This window comes from Nelumbo nucifera, chromosome 6, assembly GCF_055504915.1.
Source record: "Nelumbo nucifera cultivar China Antique chromosome 6, China Antique-T2T, whole genome shotgun sequence".
NCBI classification, from domain to species: domain Eukaryota; kingdom Viridiplantae; phylum Streptophyta; class Magnoliopsida; order Proteales; family Nelumbonaceae; genus Nelumbo; species Nelumbo nucifera.
The window spans coordinates 29707308-29733524 of record NC_142654.1 but is presented as its reverse complement, the minus strand read 5'-3'; the positions used below and the strand labels follow the sequence as shown (position 1 = coordinate 29733524).

At 38.0% G+C, this 26217-nt stretch overlaps 1 protein-coding gene across 3 annotated transcripts in view; it reads right to left on the bottom strand.

Annotated features, from left to right (window-relative positions):
* The window catches only part of MSH4 (MUTS-like protein 4), a 70941-nt gene that overhangs the window by 31996 nt on the left and 12728 nt on the right, over positions 1–26217 (bottom strand). For all 3 annotated transcript variants that reach the window (XM_088889251.1, XM_010260553.3, XM_088889250.1), the window contains 11 exons: positions 25616–25688; positions 25342–25487; positions 25165–25250; positions 18156–18295; positions 17936–18075; positions 17792–17842; positions 10557–10620; positions 3778–3921; positions 3612–3679; positions 3422–3480; positions 3106–3262 (listed from right to left, as the gene is read on the bottom strand). In XM_088889251.1, coding sequence (XP_088745377.1) covers positions 3106–3262; positions 3422–3480; positions 3612–3679; positions 3778–3921; positions 10557–10620; positions 17792–17842; positions 17936–18075; positions 18156–18295; positions 25165–25250; positions 25342–25487; positions 25616–25688 — 1128 coding nt within the window. The remainder of the gene's footprint in view (positions 1–3105; positions 3263–3421; positions 3481–3611; positions 3680–3777; positions 3922–10556; positions 10621–17791; positions 17843–17935; positions 18076–18155; positions 18296–25164; positions 25251–25341; positions 25488–25615; positions 25689–26217) is intronic.

Sequence of the window (26217 nt, the reverse complement as noted above, 5' to 3'; positions counted from 1 at the left end):
CATCAGTTCAGGAAATTTTGTCTTGGCTAGAAAGGAGCTAATGGGTACTAAAAAGATGGGATGTGATCAGAAAAACCAAAACCTATAATCCAAGGGATATAATGGCTAACTGAGGTGTGGAAGTAGGATTTCTTATAGAACTGAAAGCAACCTCTTTCTCCAAATGATAGAGGAGTTTCCCATATTTTTCAAACTTTTCTCCCACAACAACCAATTGCTCCACTACTGATCTATCCTAACCATAGTTTTCAAGGTGCCAAGGCGAGGCTAGGCGACAGGGGGGTGCCTTGTCACCTAGTCACCTAGGCAATGGATTTTTTTTAAAGTAAAACCATATTTCCTAGGGTAGTTCCCTACCGTTCCAAAACCATCTTTCCTTAATAATTATCCATAAATTTCATAAGAGATGTATAAATTTCGTGTTGAAGTCTAGAAAATCAACATTTTATGAGAAGAAAAAGAACAAAGGAAAGAGAATTCAAAAAATATAGTGGCTGAACCCCTACTTTTGTTATAGGAAAAAAAGAAAAGAAAAGGAGGAAGAAGAAGAAGAAGAAGAAAAAGAAGAAGATGTGGAAGAAGAAAATGTGTTGATTAGACAAAATTTTAAGTTCTTCCCTTGCTTATTGGTTCAAGGTTTTGAAATCTTTGAGGATTCAATCAAGGATCAAAATTTCAATACGATACACCCTATATCGAATGTATTGTATTTTATCTTCGGTGTCCTGATACACATGTTTACAGATGTTTTCAGGAACCCATTTTTTTAAATAAAATATATACATAAATGAAATTGAAAACCAAAGGTGTATCGTTATAAGTACTGATACACCTCTACCAATACACAGAGGTGTAACGATACCAATGTTTTAAAATGCGGAGGCGTGACACGAGGCGTTCCACTACCTAGAGGCATAAGGCGTAGTTCAGAACATAAGAGGCATAAGCCTCCCGATCACAAGGAGGCGTAAGCCTCCTTAAGAGGAGGGGGGTCAGGAAGAAAAAGAGGAAGCGAGGATCTCATTTTTTCATTATTTTTAATAATTTTTTTTATATCAAGAAGAATAAAGATGCATAGCACCAGTTTCTTTCCTCTTATCTTTTTTTCCCTTCCCTTTCCTTTTCTCTTTTCTTTTTCTTCTCTTTCTTTCTTTTTCTTTCCCTTCCCTTTCTTTTCTTTTCCTTTCCTTGTTTTTTCTTTTTTCATTTTTTTTCAATCTTTTTATATAAGGTGTGCATGAGGCGTATGCCTCTAGCACGCCTCATGAAAAAAAGCGCATGAAGCGTATGCCTCTTGCACCTGAGGCATACACCTCAGAGGTGTCAGCGCTTCTAGCCTATGCCTTGAGGCGTTTTGGAAGCACCTCATCTGGAGCGCCTCCAGGTGTATGCCCCCCACGCCTTTTAAAACACTGATTGATACTTTGAACCATGGGTTCAATACAATAGTTAGCAATGTTTGTGTTGATTAAACCCTAACAAATAAGAAAATAATAAAAAGAAATTAGTATATAAACGCATAAAATGATGTTCTAGTTTATTAATGTCTATTTTATAATTATAATGTCAAAAAATTAAAAATATAAAAGTATTTTATAACATAGTGCACAAAACTGCTTGGCAACAGGGCGAGGCGAGCCTCCAAGGGTGCCTTGTCGCCTAGGCGTTGCCTTGACAACTATGATCCTAACTAGCCCCCTTTTCTTCCTCTAGTACATTGGCAACATTTGCATTTCCTCCCTTTTTACTACTTTTTGTTCAGACTAGCTTTAGATGAGGATGTAATTTCTAATAAAAATCATTAGTATGCTTTGGTTTCGTTTAGAAATCACAAATGATCTCCTCTTCCTTCTCTTCATTCCCTTTTGGTTTAACACTCACATGGGAATAGTGCTATGGCGTCACTAACTAAACTTGTCTCCTACTCTCCTCACTACTAACCATAGCATACACTTGAGACAATGACACATCATCTTTTGCAAATACATTTTGCCTAGTAATATCATACTCTAGATTAATCCCAAATAAGAATTCAAAGACTATTCCACTCAACCAACTTCATGTAAGTCCCAGCATCCTTATTATTTTCCCAAACTATTGCCTCCAGCAAATCAATCTCTTACAACAAGGATTTCAGCATAGAATAGTACAGTGTCGGTGGTTTCACAACCATCCAATAACCATGTAAATCTCCTGCATCCACTTCTCATATGTGAGATCCTTCTCATCTAATTTCTTACTATTGGCTATAAGAAAACCCAATTTCCCCTGCCACAAACATAGATTCATATAGAATTATAGATTGAGAGCATTCTAGGTAATAAGTCCCATAGAGCCTAACTATAGCCACTACATTGTAGAAACTATATGCAGGCATCACTGGACCAATCCCGGATTCTGTGACCTAGAAAAACTGATCTACAATCAGTTCAACACCTGAATCTAGGGTTTCACCAACTCAGAAGAAAGAGAAAAACTGCAACCACTCCTAGTAGTCTTCCCTGATCTCTGTCCAATAGCAACCTCCCTCTATGATAGGTCAATTTGCTCCTACAGAACAGAACAAATATTATTCTTAAGCAAATATGAGTAGAAGAATATTAAGATCAATATAAGATAGAGATGAGAAGTAGGGTTTGGAGAAAAGCAAATCGTGGCTATCTCCCTGCCCCTAATAATGTTTTATTAACTCTAATCACAACTTAAAGTATGATTAAACTTAATGGGGTAGCTACTAAAATAAAAGAACAAATGGGGCTTAAGCCCACTACAACTAAAGACACTACATGCTCAATAAAGACACTACCAGTATAAAAGTTGAGTTTTGAAGAGTTTCATTTTTTGATAAATAAAATTTGAATTGCAATGCTGTTTTCCATGTTAGAATGCCGTTACAGTTAAATGGTATTAACTCAATCAATTTCTTATGGGCCTTCTATTTGTGGTAAGATTTGGGTAATGAATGGAAATCCATAATGGAACACACCCATCAAAAAACAAAAGGACAAAATGTAATTTAGAAATCATGACAACTTTTACATAGTCAATGCAATTATGCTAATTAATCTTAAATAGAAAAATAAAGTTTGAAGCTATATAAAATACCGTACTGGAGTTGGATTCAAGATTGTCCCCTGTTCCCATCCGTGTAAATATGCGATCAACCACCCTTAAGGATGAAAAGCGGGCAGGAACATAGCAACCAATTTGAGCAAGGATGACCACAAGACATACTTGCTGAAGATAAGTACTCTTTCCACTCCTAGAAAAGAAAATGGTGGTCAACAAGCAGAATATAGGCTGAAGATTTTTACCACCTAATGGTTAATAGATAGATCAAAAGCAAGGAACATTATTTCAAAGTTGACTTCAATAACAAACAGAATCCATGAGAGAAATACTTTTCACAAGGATTCCTTACATGTTTGGCCCTGTGACAATTATCATGTTAGATGCTTCAGAAAGGAAAATATTGTTAGGCTACAGGAAGAATGTGAAATCATTAGACATTAAAGCAATTGATGAAGTTTATGATATAAATAATGAATGCTTTAGATGCACTTCTATAAGAAGGAACTAGAAAATATAGTGGAAATAGAAAAGGAACATACAACAAAGTCGTTGTGTAAGCTCTCTAGGATAGGGTGTCTTCCACCATCAATAGCTAATGGACCATTATCTATCAGTAATATCACAAATTCAGCATAAGTGAAACATCCTTCCACTTGCACTTCGATATCAAATTTCCAGAGAAAATAGATAAGAGACAATCTATACCTGTAAATTGAGGTCTGGTATATCGATCTACAGGCTTAGTGGATATTGCTTGAGCAAATGAATTTACAATCATGTCTAAAAGACATAAGGCCTCTGCAAGCAATGTGAGCACAGAAACATCCTCCCGGATTCCATCAATCAATGCTGCAAAGTAAACTAAGCACCATTAACAAAAAGCAAAAAATGAACAACCATAAATAGAAAGTGAACATTTCCCATCTCCAACATGTGAACTAGTTATAATGAGATGCAAAAAACTTTCCCATCATGAATACAACCATGAAGACAGATCCAATCGGATAGGCCATTACCCAATGATTGTACAGGCTATGTTTGGTCTAGGGAGAGGGGCAGAGTTGGCAGACTGGATATGGACCTAACCAAGGTTCAAAATATCGATACACCCCAATACGGAAGGAGTGCATTGGTACTCTGAACCTAACACCCCTTATTTATTTATTTTAGTTTTCTTCAAAATTTGAGAGATGGTGGGAAATAATGTTAAATTAGCATTTAAAGCAGAGCTATTTTAACCTTAAAAAGCAATGCATCAGTGACTTGCTGATACGATACGTTATACGTATCAGCCAATACATGTCAATACGTTGCAAAATTTTGAACCTTGAACCTAACCTTTGGCATGTTTTTCCTCAAAATATAACCACTCTCAGACTTGAACCTGTGTTCTCATACTTTCTTTTATCAATAACCATTTGCCTTGTTGATTAAAACAAAAGATATGTATGAATCTTACATTCGACATTCAGAGAGCATAGTACAACCATCTCTCCCTTAACACTTTCTAGCAATTGTGCCCAAGGAAATTGTTCCCAGCTTACTCCCAGATTTGCTAAAGTATCAACCATTTCATCCAATGATCTTTGCACCTAGTGAAGTTGTACTTGCATTTTCCTTGTTAACCATTTGAATTTCTTGATTTCATTTCTGTAACTCCATAGCCAGCAGTCACCACCTTGGAATCCCCTTCAATAATTACTTTTCTCAGTTGCAGCTCCTTTATTGGCTGTACTGCCTATAATAGTGCCATCAATTTTATCTTAATGACTCACCTGATCCAAAAGAACTCAAAAACAATTCCTAAAGGCCTCGGATTTCCCATGCTACTTCCATCAAATGTAATTTTTGGGTGTGAACACTAATACACCCTCTTCTCCCATAACTCACTTCTTTTCTCTTCTTCTTCCTCTTCCTCTCTTCTTCCCTTCCTCCCACACTCTTACAACTTGGTACCAGAGCAGGAAGGAATCTCCGAAGAGTCCTTTTTGTCAACTCCCAAACACAGGAAGACCTGCTGACATCAGAGCGTCATCAGATGATGCCAATAGTCCATATAGGTACCAGCAACAACCCTTGAAATTAGTTTATTTTGATGTGCCCTAATTGTAGGGATTTTTCTGGTATGGTTCTCATCTTCATCTGATGCTCCTATGATTTTCCCGGATTTTACAATCATATTACAGAAAAATACTGATTCAATGTTTGAATTTTTTGCTATCCATCTGAGATTGGTACTTGCTTGAAAGTTGTTATGTTTTGATTTAAGTCTTCTTGAGGTATTGGAAATGGCTCCGCATTTTTCTAAACCCTAGCTATTTTTAGGAGCTTTGTTTCTCCCATATATTGCCACCAATTTAGTTTTTGGCATCCTGTTGGACTCTAATCGAATGTTGCCCTGTTTTGGTGGGTCTAGTGTGTGTCAATTGGTTGTTGGAGTGTTGTAGAGCTGGAAAGAAACCTATCCAAATCCAATGGACTTGCCTAAGGAAGTACAGACTGTTTCTAGAGTACTCCCGAACAATGTTGATGTCTCTAGTGGTATGATAACCACAGTGAAACTTGACAAAACCAACTTACTAGAGTGGTCTCAATCAGCCAAGTTTACTATCAGAGGTAGGGGTATGTTGGGATTCATTACTGGGAAGGAGAGGAAGCCAAAACCTAATGACCCCAAATTTGCCAAATGGGAACATGACAGTTCATTGGTTGTGTCATGGATGGTGTGTTGTATGTAGCCTCATATTACCCATAACTACATGTTCCTCTCCACAGCTAAGGATATTTGGGATCGTGTTTCGGCTACATACTCTTAAGAAAAAAAAATACAACCCCAGTCTACCAACTCCAAAGAGAAGCCTGTAATATGCGCTAGGGGGAGAGGACTATATCCATGTACTTCTCTTCCTTGCAGTCTCTATGGAAAGAAAAGGACCACATGGAGGCCTGGGAATAGAAGAATCCTGAGGATGGTGAACAGTACCGAAAGTATGTTGAGAAGAACCGAGTGCTTGACTTCTTGGTAGGGTTGAATGCTGACTATGATTTTACCCGACAGCATATCTTGAGTGCATATATTGTTTCTCTTGCTACTACATACTCCTTGCTATAGGGAGATGAGAGTAGAAGGGTTGCCATGATGCAAACTTCAGTGGTGTACTATTTTGCTTACATGTCTTCCAAATCCAAGTAGAGAAAAAAACAGAAATGGTGTTGATGAAAAGCATGAAGAAGCGGTATGTGAGTACTGCAAGAAACCAAAACATACCATGGATAGGTGTTGGAAACTAAATCCACATTTGAAGCCTGAAAATTTTAAAACAACAAAGGGAAATGCTCATCTTGCTACTATTGGAATTGATTGTCCTCCGCCTAATGTACAAGCTCCTACACATGATTCCTCTGATGTGATGGAGAAGCTTAGGATCCTCCTACTTCAGCTTGAGAAGTCTTAAGTCTTCTACCTCTACTAGTTCTAGTAATCCTTTTAGTGCTTTTACAAAAGCAGGTACTGCACAAGTTTGTCAGTCCTCTTCAGCTAACTCTTGGATTGTGGATTCTAGAGCTAGTGCACATATGACTGGTATGTCTTCCCACTTCACCTCTTATAAATTGGATCTAGGGGAAGGCAAAATCACTGTACTTGATGGACTTCAGACTCCAATTTTTGGTCTAGGTGAAGTCAAGCTTATTCATGATCTTTCCCTGAGCTCTGTTCTTCATGTTCCTCAATTATACAAAAACCTTTTATTTGTTAGCTCTTACCAAATCTCATAATTATTCAGTGACCTTTTTCCCCTCTCATTGTGTTTTCCAAGACCTAAAAATGGGGAAGATGAATGGAACTAAACATGAAGCTGATGGAGTTTAACTTTTTGATAAAGTCTCCAAGCAAGGATTATTGTGCCAGACCAAGTCATGTCAAAAGGAAAATCTGAGTCATTTGAAGTTGCGGCATTATCACTTCGGTCATGTGTCTTTTAGTCCATTAGTCTTAGTTTTCAAACTTGTGTCAGTCTTTGTCTAGTTTGAGTATGCAATATGAAGTATATCATCTCTCAAAACAATGTAGAACTACATATCTTGCATATAATAAAAGGAGGGATGTTGCTTTCAGCTTGATACACACTGATGTTTGGGGCCCATACTCTATTCCATGTATGGGTGACTAAATATTTTATATTCATTGATGATTACTCAAGATATATGTGACTATACCTGATAAAGAGTAGAGATGGAGTTTCTTCCATTGTTCAAAACAAGGTCTGAAAATGCTAAGGGATATTTCAAAAAGCATCTACAACTCTTCCTTGAAGAAAAGGGGGCAATTCATCAAAGCTCATGTTCTCATACTCCATGACAGAATGGTGTAGCAGAGAGAAAAAAACAGACATGTTGTAGAAGTTATCAAAGGCCTACTCTTCCAGATGCATGTGCCAACCCGCTTCTGGGGACATGCAGTTGAAGCAACAATGTATCTCATTAATAGACTTCCTTCGCAGACCCTTTGCCTTTCATCTCCTCATCTTCATTTCCCTAAAGACCCCATTTTTTGTTTGCCTCTCAGAGACTTTGCTTGTAGCTGCTTTCTTCATGACATGAGTCCTCATCTCAAACTTGACCTTGGTTCTATCAAATGCATTTTTCTGAGCTACTATTCAGTCCAAAAGGGGTACAAGTGCTTTGATCTTCACTCTGGCTGATGGTATGTATCTAAGGATGTTACATTCCTTGAGTCTACTCTGTATTTCCAGCCCATTCATCCTTCCGTTCAAGAGGAGAGTGTTAGTGAAGATCAAACTCCTTTTTGTTTTCTTGTTCTTGCCTCTATGGACATTCCTAGGCCATCTTCTTCCCTTTCCACTTGTAGTAACAGTATTCCTACTCCCATTCCTCAACAACAGTCCTCACAACGGTGGTTCATAAGGCACAAAAGTAAGGTTACTCCTGAAGCTGAATGTGCACAACGATCTAATCATCCACCTCCAGGTAATTCTGAAAGCAACCTTAACTTCCTATTCCTACTGTTGTTGAGCCTAATATCTCACAATATGACCTTCATTTTCCAATTGCAATTCGAAAAGAAAAAAGAAAATGCACTACCTATCCCATCACTAACCATGTTTCTCATGATCCTCTTTCATCTTCCTATTATGCCTATATTTTTGTCATCTCCTTTATTTCTATTCCTCGTAATGTTTCAGATGTAGTGCAGTCCCCTTAGTGGAAGGATGCTATGAACCAAGAGATGGAGGCCCTCATAAACAACCACACTTAGGAGCCCATTCCTCTTCTTGAGAGTAAAGTCCCAATGGGTTGTAAGTGGTTGTATACTGTTAAACACCGGGCTGATAGATCAACTAAAAGATACAAAGCTAGGTTGGTGGCAAAAGGATACACCCATAAAAGAAGAAGGAACACTCACCCAAAGAGGAAGAACACCAAAGTTTATAATAGATTCTCTTCTATAGGTAGAAAACCAATCTTTTAAAGGAGAATCCTATTACAAAAATAAAAATCACAGTTGACATAATTAAGTAACTATGGACAAATATAATGAAAATATGAAATGCCTTCCACAGAGAAGCTTATGTGTTTCTTGCAAATGGTCCAGCATCCCACCCATTGTATCCATAAAGCAATGAATACTTTCTACCACTCATACCACTTCCCCAACAAAGACATATTTCTCTTACATATATTTCCAATTGACAACCCTCCTTGACTCTTACTCCTACTAACTATTTTAGCAATTTCATGCAGGATTTTGACAACAGACAAATAGTAAACAGGAAGATTTGCCAATATAATCCTTATCAAAGCTACCCTACCACCCAAAGAAAGGTAGTTCCTTTTCCATATAGCCAACCATTTGGAAAACTTTTCCAATATGAGGTTATAGAATCTGTTTTCTTTTAGGTTAGGCCCTAAGGCTCATTTTGGAAAGAGTACAAATACAAATATGTAAAGTGCAAATACATACAAAATACAAAATACCAAGATTTGCACTATACAAATTTTTATTTGTACTCCTTCCAAACTGAGCCTAAGGGAAGACCTAGATAGTTCATGGGCTATGAAATGACACCACAGCCTAACAAGTTTGCAAACATCTCAAGCTTTCTTCCACACTTACCCCAGTCACACAACTTTTATCTTAGATTAATCCTCAAGTTGGATATGTTCTCCAAGAGCTTCACAATCAAACTCAAATTCCTAACCATTTGTGTTTCATCTCCTTCACAAAAAGAGTGATGTCATCTGAAAACTATTAGATGAGCAATCACCACATTACCTCTACCTACTGTAGGCTAGGAAAAAGTCTCTAACTCATGTTTTTTTTTGTCAATAACCAATTGCTTTATTAATTTAAAATAGAGAACGTATACAAACTTTACATTTGGTACACAGATTGCATAGAAGAACCATCTCTCCCTTAGATATTTTCTTATTATTTCTTAGAATTGAGCCTAATACATCTGCTCCCAACCCACTCCCTGTATTGCCTTAGCATCAGCCATACAACCACACCATTCTGTGATTTTAACTTGCATGTTGCTTGTTAGCAATTTAAATTTCTTGATTTCATTTCTGTAACTCCACAAACCTGTCTCATTGTTGAGTATCCAACTAATCATCACTTTGGAATCCCCTTCAAATAAATAATTTATCCAATTTCATAGATAAAGATTAATTTTAAAAGAAATAAAAGCAAAGACCTTTTGAATACTTAACGACCTGGTTGTTGAGAATAGAATCTTAGGTAGAAAAATTTCCACTGAAGAAGCAATAGGAGTAGAACTATACACCGATCCCTAACCCTAAAATAGAATGAACAGAGACCAAATTTCCAAAATTACACAAACAACTTGAAGTGATGCAACTAGAAGATAGACACATTTAGAATTTTACATGTTTGAATTGTTGATGCTTGAAGCACTTTAGTTTGATCCATGTTTGTTTGCTTTTGCTTTTACATTTACTTTGAATTTGTTTTATATGCCATTCTTCTTATGCTTTGACCTAATAGGTTTTTTTAAAACATTTAATTTCTTTTAAAATTCAGGTTTTGCATATTTTTTATGTACGAATATTTTTTTTCAAAAATTTATGGCTTCCTTTGTTTAGGTGTGCACCTTGCATTGTGCCTTGCACCTCAGGAACTAGAAAGGCCTAGTGCTTCTTTGTGCCTCATTTCAAAACACTGGTAAAAACAAATGAGCTGAAAACAATACAACATACATAAAACAATTAACTATAGAATATACAGGGCATGCTCCTGTAATAGCTATTTTAATTTTAAATGGTAAGAAAGGTATTATTCATCTGGAGAAGCCTGCTCCTTGTTAACCATTAGATATTCCTAGAAGCTGACAGAATCAAAGGAAAAGTTCTTCTCGATTGTCAAAAATAAAGTGGGGAAAAGTAAAATATTTGAACCATTAGAACTAAAAGATAAATTTTACTAAGAAGTTCAGCACAACCTTCAAGGCAAATTTCTGTTCTTATATAGCACTCTGCAGCTGCAGACTTGTTCCTAACATTCAGCTGTAAATTTTAAGCAACAAATCAAGATGAGTTGAATACTTTTCCAAAAAAAAAAGGATTAAGTAAACAAATGCAACATGGAGAACCTACAAATGCAACAACATAGCATTGATACAAGTCAACATTTACAAAAAAGCAGGGGTCAAGTGCTATGTACAAATAGAAAAAAAAAAAAACAAATAAAAATCATTAGTAAATAGTATTGAGATATTAACAAACATACAAACATATAGATTGAATGGAGATTGCAATTTAGTTGGCATGATGCAGTTTCACTATGTGGTTACAGGTCCAATACCAACTTACTGTTCTATAAGGGAAAATGCACGTAGATAAAACAAAGATGCAATACGTCACATAGCATTCCATTGGCCCTGTTTTAAACAACATAAGAATCCCCACATTTTGCATGTCTAATCATTGTGGTAACCCTAGCTACTCAAACCATTTCAGGAAAGTAAAAACTGGTATCATTGCAGGATTTCAAGAGAAAAAACTCCCAAGATTATGGGTAATAAAGTACAAAGAAAGCCCAGACATTGAGATAGCCTAACCCCAACCTTTTCTAATCACATAAGCAATACATCAAGTAAAGAGCCACTCCCCCAGAACCAAATTCTCTCTTTCAACCCCTTCCCTTGCTAACCATCTGCCAGCCCATTGCAGTTCTATTAGTCAACTGAACAGCAACAAGCCTATCCCATTTTAGCTCGGTAATCTCCATCATGACGTCTCTGTACTACCAAGGACATCTTCATTACAAACCCACTCCACCACCACTTTAAAATCCCCTTCAATTATGATATTGGTTAATTCGATTCTCTTTGCCAGCTTCAGCCCTTGTAATACTGCTAGGATTTCAACTCTAACTGCATTCTGTTGACCTACTGGTCCAGAGTACATTTCAATTATAATCCCATCGTGATTTCTAAAAACTCCTCCAATGCCAAGAGGGTCCTGGATTACCTTTGCTACAGCCATCAAATGTGAGCTTTCTTGAAGAGGGAGGAGCCCAAAATGGTTGAATAGTGACTCTGAAAATGCCTGAGTTAGTTTTCAATCCCCAATTCCTGAAGATGCCATCAAAGGTAAAAGTGTTGAAAAGGCTTAAAGTATTCACCCAATGTACAACGATTATAGTAATAAGATTGATGATATCTCTTCTATCCTGGATCTTATCCCTGAATAACCTTCCATTTCTCTCCTCCCAAACTGCCAAAAGAATTGCAGCTTTAATACATCTCCAAAGAATCTTCCATCTTCATGTGGGGAGCATAAAAATGGAATTGTTGAATAAGGAGATCAAGTCCAGCAAGGGGGGGGGGGGGTCCACCTGCACCCAAATAGAGAAAAAAACTTCTCCCAAATATCAGTTACAAATGAATTTCTATTGGAATGGTACACCTCCCAACAAAAAACCCTCACTTTGGGTGGGTTTGTGGCCCACTCCACACTTCTTTTACTGGGAACCTCAAGGTAGTGGGACTGGAGGACAAAGAGGATCAAGAAAAGATTCCAAAAGGGCATGGGGACAACATTTTAATGCCAAGCCTAAGAGGATCCAAAAGAACATTCTCAAGTAGCTCCACAAGTTGCAAGCTCAAAGGTATCTCCACTTCCCACAAAACCCTCTTAAACCCAAAGTTCCAAGCCAATCCATCCAAAGAGGAAGAGACAAAATGAAATATGCTTTTATAAAGAGCATACAGAGTCGAAAATTTATCTTTGAAGGCAATATTCCCCCATCAAAGATCCTCCCCGAAATGGGGCGGCAGCACCTCTAAAAGCTGCTAATCTTATTATTTATAGTAGGGTTATATGAGATGGAGAGCAATGACAAATCTGTCTCTGATTAGCAGGCAAAAAAGAACATATTAGTACAAGAGAGATCCAGGCCCATTAAGCCTATGAAAGAAACATAAAAGGGGACGCCATAACATAAATAATAAAAGCCCAAGACCACAATGCTAGGTTTCACAACACACATCCTCAAGCTGAGCATAGACATTTTTCATGCCCAGCTTGCATAACAACTCCATAAATCTTGCCATGGTGAGCCCGTTGGAAAAAACATCAGCCAGTTGTCTTCTAGATGGAATATAAGGAATACAAAGATCCCCAGAAACAATTCTTTCCTACACAAAGTGTCTATCAATCTCAATATGTTTTGTCCAATCATGTTGGAATAGGTTGTTAACAATGTTGACTACAACTTGATTATCACAATACAACTTTAAGGCCCAATTGCATCTATCCCTAAATCCCTTAGAATAATACGAAGCCAAAGCAACTTAGCAACTCCATGAGCCATAGCCCTATATTCAGCCTCGGCACTTGATCTTACTACAATAGTTTCTTTCTTGCTCCTCCAAGTAACAAGATTACCACCAACAAAGGTATAGTATCTAAATATAGACCTCCTATCTCAAAGAGAACTTGCCCAATCAACATCAGTAAAAGCTTCAACCTCTATTTTCTCATGTACAGTAATCCCTTCTCAGGGCATGTCTTCAAGCATCTCAAGATCCTTCCCACTGCCTTCATATATGGAACTCGTAGAGCATGCATAAATTGGCTAACCACCTGGATTGCATATGCAATGTTAGGTCTAGTGAGGGATAAATACAACAGTTTACCAACTAATCTCTAATATCTCTCTTTGGTCCATCCATCATACACAACACAACAATCATATTGCCAAGGCATTCCTAGCAGCAATAGACATGCGTCCATCTGTATTACATCACACCATACTTGGTCAGTATTCGACTTACTCATGGTGAACTGGATCAAGCATCGTTGGGACACATTCACTTCAGTTGGTTCAATTAGGAAGGAATTCTAAGAGTCTTCAGTCCGAAGTTTTCAGGGGAAACCATGGTGATTTCAAGTCTTGAAGCTCTGCCATTTGAGAGACATGTGGTAGAGGCAAGTGTATTAGTCAACAAAAAGGACTTTCTAGTGAATTCTTGTTTATAAAGAAGTTGGAGATCGATTGAGGGCTAGAACTGATAAGTCGTTCAAGGTTTCAATTGGTGGTTTTAGTGGGGACTAATTTGTTAAGCCAAAATTGGCCTGCCCGGCCATTCAATTGAGAGCATTAAGGGTTTGGAAAGGGAGGGATTGTAATTTTAAAAGGCCAAGAATGGATAAGAGGTTGGGGCTTCCAAACAGGGAGAGGGGTGTGAGCAAGAATAAAAGGGGTGAGGAGGAAGAATAGGTTTGGGTGATTACCAAGTATGGCAACACTGGGCCAAGGATCAAAGTATCGGTATCAGGTATCGTACCGAACAAGTCAGATATGGATGTAGATACAAATACGCTTTGGAAACGCATGGATACGAACAAAAGATATAGAAACGCTTGGATACGCTAGGGAAATGCATACAAATCACATAAATACATTAATAATACTAAATCAAAAACTGAATTATCTATGAATGATGTATAAACACATGAAAAATGCATACTTCAATAGGTTATATGAAGAGAAACATTAGAATCAACAATACCATAACTCTAGAACGTTCAAACATCATACAATAATTATCACTCTACTTTAATTTTTATAAATATAATTTTCAATTTTTATTAATTTTTGGGAATATTTATTAACTTAGTATTTTTACATAAATAGTAACTTTTTTAAATAATAAATAAGTTTTCATTTTAAACATATAATTGTTTTATTATGAACATAATTATAAAATAAAACATATAAATCATTTAAGGTAGATAAAATAAATTATTTACAATTTTCAGTTTTTGTTAACTTTTTTGGGGAAATTACATCTTAAATTATTCATTTCAGTTTTTATAGTTATAATTTTCTTTTTTCTATTAATTTTGTTGGGAAGGTTCATTTGTTTAGTATTTTTATATAATAACTATTTTTTTCAAATAATAACCATGTTTTCATTTTTAACATATAATTATGTGTAAAATAAAATATATAAATCATTTAAGGTAGATGAAATATATTATTTTTATAATTTTTTGTTTGTATTAAATTTTTTGGAAAAATTAAATCTTAAATTATTTTTTTTCAGTTTTTATAATTATAATTTTTAATTTTTATTAAAGATGAAAGACAATCCAAAAGTAGTTAATATACAGTATTATCAAATTAGGCACGGACATGCTTCTGTATCTATGCGTATCAGACTGTATCCACCGATACAATGCGATATGGCCAGACAAAGAGGAGTATCGTTCTGATACGCATGACTCATGAGATATGTACCCAATTGTGACATATTCTGTATCCATGACCATGGATACGGATGCGATACGCCCCATATCGGGAGTATCGTATCGATACTTTAATCCTTGCACTAGGCAGAGGAATGGTGATATTAAGGTTGGAGTTTCATCATGCAGCAACAGAAGTGGAGCAATAAGAAATAGTGTGGATTCTGATGAAAGAAATAACATGCGATAAGGGCCAGGAGATGCTCATTCTCATCTCTAGTAGAGAATTTGTTTTGTGCTCTCCCCTCTCCTTCTCAACTCTATAGCATTTCAAAAAATAAACCTAGTGGAAATAGCATGATGAATGTTTGCTTCTGGGGGAGGAGGCAACGTTTGGTGTGACATTTGTGCCAGAGCCAGGTACTTCTATCTTGATTAATGAAGATAGGGAATCATTTAGTAAGGTAAATTCTTAAGGGGTCCAGGATGTTAGGGCTTAAGATCTTGGCACAACTGTTCACTCTAGAAGCAATCTCACAAGTTTGTCTGATCAAGTTGTTGTGGTGGTCCATTTAGTATAAGCTTTAACTGGAAAGATTGGAGTTGATTTGGGTAGGAGGTTGGAGATGCAAGTTCAGCCAAAGAGTTGGTGATGGAAGTGAATAGTCCTAGAGGAGTGAATATCCCATCTCATACATGTTATAGAGGTTACTTCATGCTTAAAAGAGGGGTTTGTTGGGGCTGGTCCCAGTAATAAATACAAGAGAGTATTTAAGAGAAGAGGGGTTAATGTGAGAGCCACAACCATTAAGAACTTTGATGGGGTTGGTTGTGATGACCAAATCGAGCCTGAGGGACGTCCTTCAAGAGGGGTGGTAGAGAGGAGTGGAGTTGTGGAGGAAAGGGGGGGAGAGTGCAAAGAGTTGGGGAAAGAAGACCAAGTCAAGTTTAGAGGGGGAGGATAAGAAGGATGGTAGTAGAGGTTTAAGGAAGTAGGTTGAGAGAGAAGTGGAGATTGGCAAGGCTCTAGGTTTGCTTTTTTGGGGTAGTGAGGCTTTTCCCAAAAAGGCCTTTGAAAGAGTTCAAGAGAAGGAAGAAGGAAGAGAGGTTTTAGGAGGATGTAACAGGGGAAGAAGAAGTAGTTTGGGGTGAAGGGGAGGGACAAGAGAATGAGTTAGATGGGGAGGAATAATTCTTCTTTTTGGGTGAAGCCTAGAAAGTTTGTTTCTTCTGAAGTTGGAGAAAAGAGTTGGAATGCTTTTATTCAGTACTAATTGTTGTTCTTATTGGGCTGTTTTGTCCCAGGAGTATGTAGCATGCCTCTCTTGGGTGATATCTTATCACCTTTATTATGTATTTTCTTTTTTATTTTAATGAAATTTATATCTTTACCTTTCAATAAAAGAGGCAGAACCACCAAAGATAAAGCTTTTTATTGGGAGGTACATGATATATCATTGAATATCAATACAATTAAGTTCTACATATAAAGAAAATCAAGGTGGCACCTATCACCAAAAGCATGCTTTTATGTAATAAAGCAAATTACAAGACTACTTACTAGTTACAACTTACTAATCTCTCGCACCTTTTGGCATTTGGAATTTTTTCTCTCTTCTTGTTTGTAGGTGGACCAATCCCCCACCCAATAGGGGTACATAGTCTCTTCAAGGCATCATTCTTTTCATTGCCAAAGAAAAGGGGCAAGATCCCATTGACATGCACAAGGGCCACAACACTTTGGACAATGTAGGATGAATGAAATACAGGAATTTTTAAAGAAAAGGCCAAAACCAAGGAGGTTGTGATCAAGAATATATTTGTCAAAGTAGCTTATTAGGTGAAGACATCAGACAGATTTAAACCATTCTCAACAAATTAGAGGATGGTAAAATATTGTAGCCTTATCCACAGGCCACAACAAGAAACATCACTCCTAGTGATTTGTTGCCTCTTGAGGAGTTAAGAGTAAGGGGAGTGTTCATGATAGATGCATCCACAGCTCCAAATTATAAGAATCTAGGGGGAGTTAGGCATAGCAGGTTATTTACAAAGACTCCAAAAGGGTGGAACTTCCAGATTTGATACAAGAAATACTAGATTCTCCATCTGCCAAAGGAAACAAAAATACATAATTGCCATCATCCGATCATGTTGATGTTGGCCCGGGGGTCCCACTTAATGGTGGAGTAGTTCACTTAAATAAGCCATATTAAAAATATAGGAACCATAGAGCATTTTAGAGTTCTTTTAGGATTAAAATTTCCCAATTACTTTCATCTTCAGTTCTTATTAAAATTTCCCAGATTGATGCTATATCTGAACAAGAAAGGGAGGTGATGTGGAACATAGGATACAAAAGAAATCAACTATAATGTCTTTAAAACAACACCTATCAAAAAATATTTTCAAATCACAACTTTTTTTACCAAGACATCAAATGTCTTCTGAAAGCCGACATTGTCATCCAAATCATAAAGGTGGCTATAGTGAGTAGACTTGTTCAGGGGCCGGGCTTCGGGCCCAATTTTACACTGTCTCGGGCTCGAGCTTCAGGTCAGGCCCATTAGAATTTTGACAAAAGCCAAGCCCGAGCCCGGCCCTGAACAGGTCTGATAGTGAGTTACCAATGAAAGATGGTTATAGTAGAAACCAGATGTAAAAAATGAATATTAGCAAATGAAACTACAAAAGTAACAAAAAGAATTCAGAATTAAACATTGTAGCTATTCTAATTGGATTTAAAAGATAGGTTTTACCACTACAAAGATCCAAGAGCTTTATGCTTACAATGTCAGAATATAACATCGTAGCAATTCATTCAGTGTTATTTTCATTTTGATTTTGAAACCACAGCTTAAAGGGAGGCCTCAAAACCGGTGAATTCAGACACACGGAGAGAGAGAGAGAGAGAGAGAGAGAGAGAGAAAGAGAGAAAGAGAGAGAGAGAGAGAGAATCTCAGATTATCAGAATTCTCACTGAAGCAAGTTCAAGAGTTGAGCAATGTATGTGGCTCCCATGTTTCAAGACCTGGTATCATCTTGCAAAAATATATGACTTTAGCCAGAGTCATTAAGATATATGTATATAAAAATGAATAGAAATGATGATCATATCCACAACCTGAATAAATTTTCCAGGAAGTTTTCCACTTATATCCTTATGTGGAATGCTAAAGTAAAACCCCTGCCTATTGTTGAAGGGAATTTTCAAATTTGGCAGACTGAATTCTTCACGGTATTTGTTTGCAAGGTTATGTACAGCTGCCATTTCAATGTTGATTAGCATTCAAGTGTACAGCATCTAAAAGAACAGAGATGAGTTACTCTTAGGGTTCTAACACCTTCACTAGTATCACAAAATAATCTCCTTGCAACATCCAGAAGCCCATCTATGCCAGCCTTCACAGCAAAACATTGTTGTGTTCGTGCAACAAAAGGAACCCGTGCATGAAGTACATCCTCATTAATAACATTACAAATCCTGAAGGAAAGCCAGTAGATTATTCAGGAAATAAGTCAAATGGTTCAATATTTTACCTAGCTATTTGATCTCAATAAACAGCTGATCTCCAGGGATGCATAGTATATCGTATCTTTGACAAAATACAAATGATACAAGAATATCGAAGCCTAAACTATAACCTTGTTAATTTGCCAAGCCATTAACAGCATCAAACAGAACTAAGGGCCATGGATGAAGTATATCCTCATTAATTTTTCTGACAAATAACAATCAACTTTATTGTAATAAAGAATGTTTAGTATTACCAAGGAATAAGTTCCAAACATCTCAATTGTCCCTAGGTAGCCTTAGTTATCATTCCCATTTACACCCTTTCTATTTATTTAGTTTTACAGATTCCCCTGTGCCACATCCCTTAAAATGCCTACAGTTATATGTTAATCACCATACACCAGAATATCCATAAAATTTAGAGACTTTCCCAGATATAAATAAACCTTGATGCAAACCCAGCAGTTTTGCCCTTGATTAGTCTCCTTGACCTATATTCCCTGAAAAACAATGCTAAGATCACTACAATAATGTCCATAAGCATCCTACCAATGCCTGATCTTCCAGGATACCCTACACTACTCCCATCAAAATTTAGTTTAATTAAATGCTCGTCAGGAAATTTCGAATAACAAGTTATTGCCTACCCTTCAATATGTCATCCATGGAGAATGGGACAAATAGAGGTAATGTTTTGACCCAATAAGCTACCCTTATCAATATAACATGCTGTTTGTTACCATCTTATTGAACTAATTATTTCCTTCAAGATCCTTCCATTCCTCTCCTACCGAACAGCCCAATGCACAATATCTCTAGCATATGTCCATAGGATCTTCCTTCTCTGTTTTTGAATGGTTAAAGAAAGAGTCCTAGAACAGCCTTCCCACACTATATGGAGGATCACACCCACAGTACAACAAGGAAAATTGGATTCCCAAATACAAGAACTGTAGCAGGAGACAAGCAAGTTGGAGTGGTTTCACCACTTTCTCTATGGAGGAAACACATGGGAGGCAAAGTACAAAGGCTTGGTTGGTCTATTTTTTTGCAAGACCTCAAGAGATAGTGTGGTGGTAACTCATTTACAGCTTGCAGATGACATTATCTCTTTTTTCAAAAATGAGGGGGAATGGAACTAGGAATCTAACGCTGTTGGTGAGTATGTTTGAGAAAGTGCCAAACCTACAGGTGAATCTTAATAAGTGTGGTTGATGGAATCAATTTGGGGGAGGAATTAGATTTATGGACTAGGGAACCAGGGTTCTTATCAAGTGTTTGGCCTCTAAAATATTTAAGACTTCCTCTTGGTGCCAATCCTAGATCCTTGACTTTTTGGAATCTGGTAGTGGAGAAGTTTTAAAAAGAAACTAGCTGTGTGGAAGAGGAATTATATATCATTTGGGGGTAGGATAACACTTATTAAGTCCACTCTAGCAAACTTTCCAGTCTATTACCTGTCGGTGTTAAGCATGCCTCAAGCTATAGCTGAAAAGTTATTAAGTGGAGACAACGCTCCAAATATCCATGGTTAAAACAGGGGGGTAAAAACATAGCTTTCTTCCATAAAATGGTAAATGGCAGAAGGAGAACTAATACTATTAAGAAGCTGGAGGAAGGGGGGGAGGGGGGGGGAGGTGATTGAAGGGGAAGAAAGGATCAGACAAACAACAACTAATTATTTCAAAAATATCTAAAAAGAAGGGTGGAGAAGAAGACCAAAGCTGGATGGGCTACCTTTCAAGAGTCTTTCTCAGCTTGAGGCCAACCAACTGGAAGCAGTGTTCTCAAAAGAGGAAGAGCCACAATTGAGGAAATGGAAGGTGACAAAGCACCAGGTCCAGATGAAAGTTTTCCAGGAGTTCCATCAGAATGGGACATTCGAAAGAAGTCCAAACTCTACTTTTTTGGCTTTAATTCCCAAGAAGAAAGGGGTGGTGGGCTTGAAAGATTTCAGACCAATAAGCCTTGTTAGTAGTGTCTATAAAGTGGTGGCAAAGGTGTTGGCTAAAAGAATGAGAGGGATGATGGGAAAACTAATATCAGAATCTCAGGGAGAACTTGTAGATGGGAGGCAAATTATCAATGGCATTTTAGTGGCAAATGAACTCATTGACTCCAAAAGAAGAAGTGGGGAGGAGGAGGTATTGCTCAAAGTGGACATGGAAAAGGCGTAAAACCATGTAAATTGGGAGTTTTGGGATTACATGCTTAAAAGGGTCAACTTTGGGAGGAGGTGGAGGAATTGGAGAAAGGTGTATGTAACAACAGCCAACTTCTCTATCTTGGTAAGTGGTGTTTCAGTAGGCAGATTACAGAGCTCAAGGGGTCTAAGGCAAGGGGACCCCCTCTCTCCCTTACTATTTATTTGTGTATCGAAAGCCCTAAGTATGATGCTGAATAAGACAGTGGAAGGAGGATTACTTGAAGGCTTCAAGCCTTCAAGGTGGGTCAAGAAGTGGAGGTAGCACTGCTGCAGTACGCTGATGATACTCTCTTCTTTGTCAATGCGGCAGAAAATCAGGTGGAAAAAATCAGAATGATTTTGGTTTGGTTTGAAGTGGTCTCTAGCCTGAAAGTCAATATGCATAAAAGTGAGCTAATGGCAATGGGGAATGGTTCAAACTTGTAAGTAATGGAAAATACTGTAGGATGCAAGTGAAAGGGATGGTAGAATCCATTGTATGGACGCCAAAATAGTTGCGGAATGGGTGGGCGAATTTCAAAAATTTTCTACCTACCTTTCAACTGGGAATCGCATTCCCTAATTTTAGAATCAAGATTCAAGGATCCTACTTGAACCAGAACCAAACCAGATCTGAACCAAAAGAGAAGGGAGTGGTTATACCTGATCCAGAGAAATAATATCTCCCAAAGTTGGTGTTCACGCCCAAAGAAGGCACCAAGATCTGCTCCTGCTGAAGATGACACAACAACTGTGGAACAAAACTAGCAGAGTGCGTCCTACACACTGAATCCTTCACAAGAATCCTTTGGATGACAATGAGCACCAAACCGAATCAGCCTTTCAACAAAGACTGATATCAAGAACTTTTCTTGATCTTTCTCTGACAGAGAAAACGAACTGTAACAGAAGGTGGCGGCTGCAACAGAAGGAAACTAGAGAAGAAGGTGGTGAACTGCTTTTCTTCTCTAGGATTTCTGAGATCCTATCTCACAAAACTGCAGGGTGTGTTCCGTGTCCCTAGGGTTCGATATCTTGTTATTCGAATAGGGTTTCCTCCAATTGCTTAATGATTAAGAAAAGATTTCCTGATCATATCAGGAGTTGCCCTTATCCAAATATGTATTTGGATTAGGACTCTTCTTAATCCTATCTGCAGATTAGATAAGCTTTTGGGCTCATCCTAATCTCAGATCCGCCCCCTAAAACTGACTGATCAAATCAGCCCAGTTCGAAATGGGCTTTAGGCCCAATAAGGTTATGTGCTCAAATGTCTTCCAAACTGCTGCCCAGTTGGGCTTCTTTGTATGGTGTGGGACCCAAGCATTGATCTACACACCAGCCACATGGGTTCGGCCCAGCCTTTGTTACAAGGCCTGGCCGAGTTCACTGGAGAGCCCAGTGAACCCCCTGAACCCATCACATGGACCCTATGGGCCCAACACTTACACTAAGTGGTCCCTGGGTCAAGCCATCTTATAAAAAACCCAGGAACTGTGGGCAGGTGCAAGATTAGCCCATCAGGTGTTACCCCAAATGGCCTTACACTTAACCTCTCGGCCCATAATGATCAAGCACTGCCCGCCAAGAGAGGACCTCTCCCTCGGCTGCAAGGAACAGTGCTGCACTCTCTACTCGCATGGATCCCGGGAATTAAAACCATTTGCAAATATTTTTAAACCATACTTAAATATATATCATATATATAAATTTTGCAAAACAAAATTCCAACGATTGAAATCAACTACCGGCAGTTTGGTTTCTATTAGAGAGAGTGCATCCCCGATCATTACCTTTGTCCGACAAAGGGGTTGATCCCGTCACTATGATCACCCACTCAGATGAATTCTCAAACTGTCCCAACATACCCAGGTTTTGATCCCCACTAAGGATCTCACTGATTGGCATATCAATGAAAGCCCAATCCGACACCTAGTGCAGTACCATAATCGGGTCTAGGGGTCAGGTGTAACTTTCAAGTTTTGCCCATCAATCTCCAAGGTCCAGGCCAATACTGGAAATCTGGTCCGGTTCAAGGGTTCAAGTAATCCTACACTGCATGTGCCTTGGGTCTCACCCTGGTGGCTGAGACAAGCCACCCCAACAGTTGGCAGTACACCAGTGTCAGCCTTGGCAGGATAAATCTCCCCAGACTTATCCAACGACTGTGAACATTTAAAACCAACACAAGTCTCATTAAGTGTCCAGTTTTAAAGTCTTACACAGAAGTATACCACACAACATGAATCAAACATGTACTTCATTTACTTACATTAAATATCAAAAGTACATCAAAACTGATTGAAGCTAAGGGCATACAAAAACTGTCCAACAGCAAGGTTGGAAAATTGCCAACAAAGTGTACTTCTAAGAAGATTTGGGACCCGGTGATGGAAAGAATGGAAAGGAAACTTGCCTCTTGGAAATCGAGGTATCTTTCAAAGGGAGGGAAACTTACGCTATTAAAAAGTGTTTTGTCTTCTCTTCCTACCTACTTGTTGTCTCTCTTCTTTATTCCAGCTAGTGCGGCTAAGAAGTTGGAGAAGACAATGAGAGATTTTCTTTGGCAGGGATGGAAGGATGAGCTTAAATTCCATTTAGTCAGTTGGAGCAAAGCTTGTAAATCTAGAAAGGAAGGAGGCTAGGGTTTAAGGAATGTGAGAAAGTTTAATTTGGCTTGTCTTGGGAAATTGTATTGGAGGTGGAATGAGCAGACCACAAGTCAATGGAGGAAAGTAATAGAGGCTAAGTATGGCTCAAGGAACTCAAATTGGGACCCAAGGGAATCGAATTTATCTTATGGATGTGAGGTCTGGAAGGGTATTCAGAAGTCAAAGAAGGATTTCAGACAAGGTTTAAGAATGGAAGTAGGAGATGGTTCTAGAGTCAGATTCTGGAAGGAGGTCTGGTGTGGGGATCACCCTCTTAAGGATAGATTCCCAACCCTCTTTGGTACTGCCATCAACAAGGAGTGTTTGGTGTCAGAGGCATTTTCTCAGGTCGGAGGGGCAGGTCTGTGGTGTCCCAGTTTTAGAAGGAACCTGAATGATTGGGAAGTGGAGCAATGGTAGGAGTTGATGCAGATCCTGTGCACGATAAGGGTGGATAAAACAAGGGGGAACAGGAGGATTTGGGCAAAGGAGAAATCAGGTAGTTTCTCAGTCAAATCTTTTTACAACAGCCTTTGCCGGGAGGAGGAAGATAATTTTCCTGAAGAACTCATTTGGAGGGCAGTGGCTCCTCTAAAAATCTCCTTCTGTCTATGGGTGACGACCTTAGGGAAGTGCTTAACAGCTGACAATCTAACAAAGAGAGGTTGGGTAGTAGAACCAAGCAGATGTGTCCTATGTGGCAACAACTCTGAAAAGTTGGAGCATCTTTTCCTGCACTGCAGATTTAGTTGGGTAATTTGGAAGAAAATGTTAGAGGTTTTTGGAGTCCAGTCGTGCCTCCCAAGGAATGTATTGGATCTGTTACGGGGTTGGGGTCTAAGGGTCTGTCAAGAAGAGGTAAGATTGTACCGGAAGGTGCTGCCAGCGGTGGTGGTGTGGTCAATCTGGTCGGAAAAAACAAGAGACTCTTTGAATCTCAGTTGAGATCAGAGGAGGAAGTCTTAAGAAGCATTTGGGGAAGGTTACACTCCTGGGTGGCAACGAACAAACTGTTCAAGAATTGTCCTCATTTTTGGAGTATAGAAATATTTTTGTATGTTCTTTTTGGTTTTTCTGAGTTGTACAAAGCTTTGCCATGCTCAGTTCCTCAGTAGGCAAGGCTGTATCTTTTTTCAGTCTTTTGTTAATGAAATGCTTTACCTTTTATCTCAAAAAAAAAATAATGAGAGATTTTCTGTGGGAACCAAGAGAGACAAAGAAAGATCACCCAATTAGATGGGAACTGGTAAGTAGGAGTTTGGTGGTTTAGGGATAAGGAGGTTAAAAGAGATGAATATGGCACTGCTAGGAAATTAGAGATTTCTGCAGGAATCAGATAAACTGTGGCAAAAGGTGGTGGCTAGCATTCATGGGCTCTCAGATAATGGTTGGGACGTTGGAATTTCTATTAGAGTGTCCAGTGCTGCTCATAGGAAACCTATCCATAAAGTTCTTCCATTGTTCCTAAATCATATCAGGTTTGATCTCAACTAGGTAATAGAATAAAGTTCTGGGAAGACTTATGGGTGGGTGAAGCTCCTATAAAGAATTTGTTTCCATCACTTTTTACCCTTTCCTTCTTTAAAGGCAAACCCACTTCAGAGTTTTTGGAGATGTATGAGGGCTGCAGTGATCTAGACATTACGGGAGGAATGAAATCCTAGAATTTTTTAGGATAAGAAAAGAAGCAAGGAAGTTATGATAGAAGGGATTATAGTAAGGGTGACATATTGGGTTAAGGTTTTAAGTCTATGGTGATGGAGTTTATTATTTAAGTCTATGGCAGGAAGTTAGACAAGTATGGGCCATGGTGATGGAATTTATTATTTGACAATGAGGTTAGTTATTCGGTGATATGTGGAGATTTTCTAAGGGTTCTTGGGCCAGAATGTTCTTGTATACTTCCACTGTCTTTTATACTTCTTTAATGAGTTTTTATTTGCTAAAAAACACATAATAGCATATAAACACATATAACACAAGCAAAAGTGTAGCTTAACCTCTTTCTTATAGAAGCATATTTTTCATTTTCACAAATGGAGTCAGAAATGTTTCGAAGAAGAAAACATTTTGCATCCTTAAGCACCTGAAATGTTTAAAACAAATAAGTCAGACAAGCATCATAAGAGAGTTTAGATTCTTGTGGTATCATGAGTGCAAAATACATATTAATATACCTTTGCAAGTAGGGGCAGAGCATCCAAAGCAGTCTTAAGAAGGATAATGCTTGATATCAGTACCTGACTCCTTCTAGCATTATCAACACCAGAGGCCACTTTGGCAATTTTGTTTGGCTTGAAACAGAAGTGACAGAGGACCCTATCTGGAATGGTATCGCCAGTTCACTTCTATAAATATTAGAAGTATGCAGCTTCTAGAATACTGCAACCTAAAAACTTCTCTCTCTATTAGACTGCATCTTATGTACTATTTTCAAGAAATTCTGCTTACCAGTTTCTTTAGGAAACTTACGAAGAACCTGTGAGAGCCCAAAGAATAGTTCCTCATTGCTCATCAACTCATCCTGGAGAGAAGATTCATCAGATATAGTGTAACAAACATAAATATTGTAATAGCAGATTTCTATTTGTGGAATGATGTTCCATGTTATATCTTTAGAAAACATTTGCTGAAAACCAATATACACGTATTTTATGAGAATATGTGAAGGATTTTTTGTAGAAACTTCAATGAGAAACACGATTTGTTAATTCTATTTATTTCCCAATAAGAACTTTAAGAAAAAAAAGAACAGCAAAAAAAGAACCACCTGATCAAGCTAAAGTCCTAAACAGAACTAGTCCACTAAGTTCCATACTAAGGTAGCACAAACCAATTCCCCAAAAGCTAAAGCCAGAACCCACTAAAGAGCTGTAGTCATGTTATTCTATCATGGCATATGATAATTTCTAACCACTGCCGAAAGAACAGAGATGAACTTGACTGCCACAGATAATTCCAAAATCTATTTCAAGGCATTATCACGGTTCCAAAGCCTCCTTACATTCATCTTTGCTCCAGCTTATTTTACTTTAAATACCCTGGTTGTACAA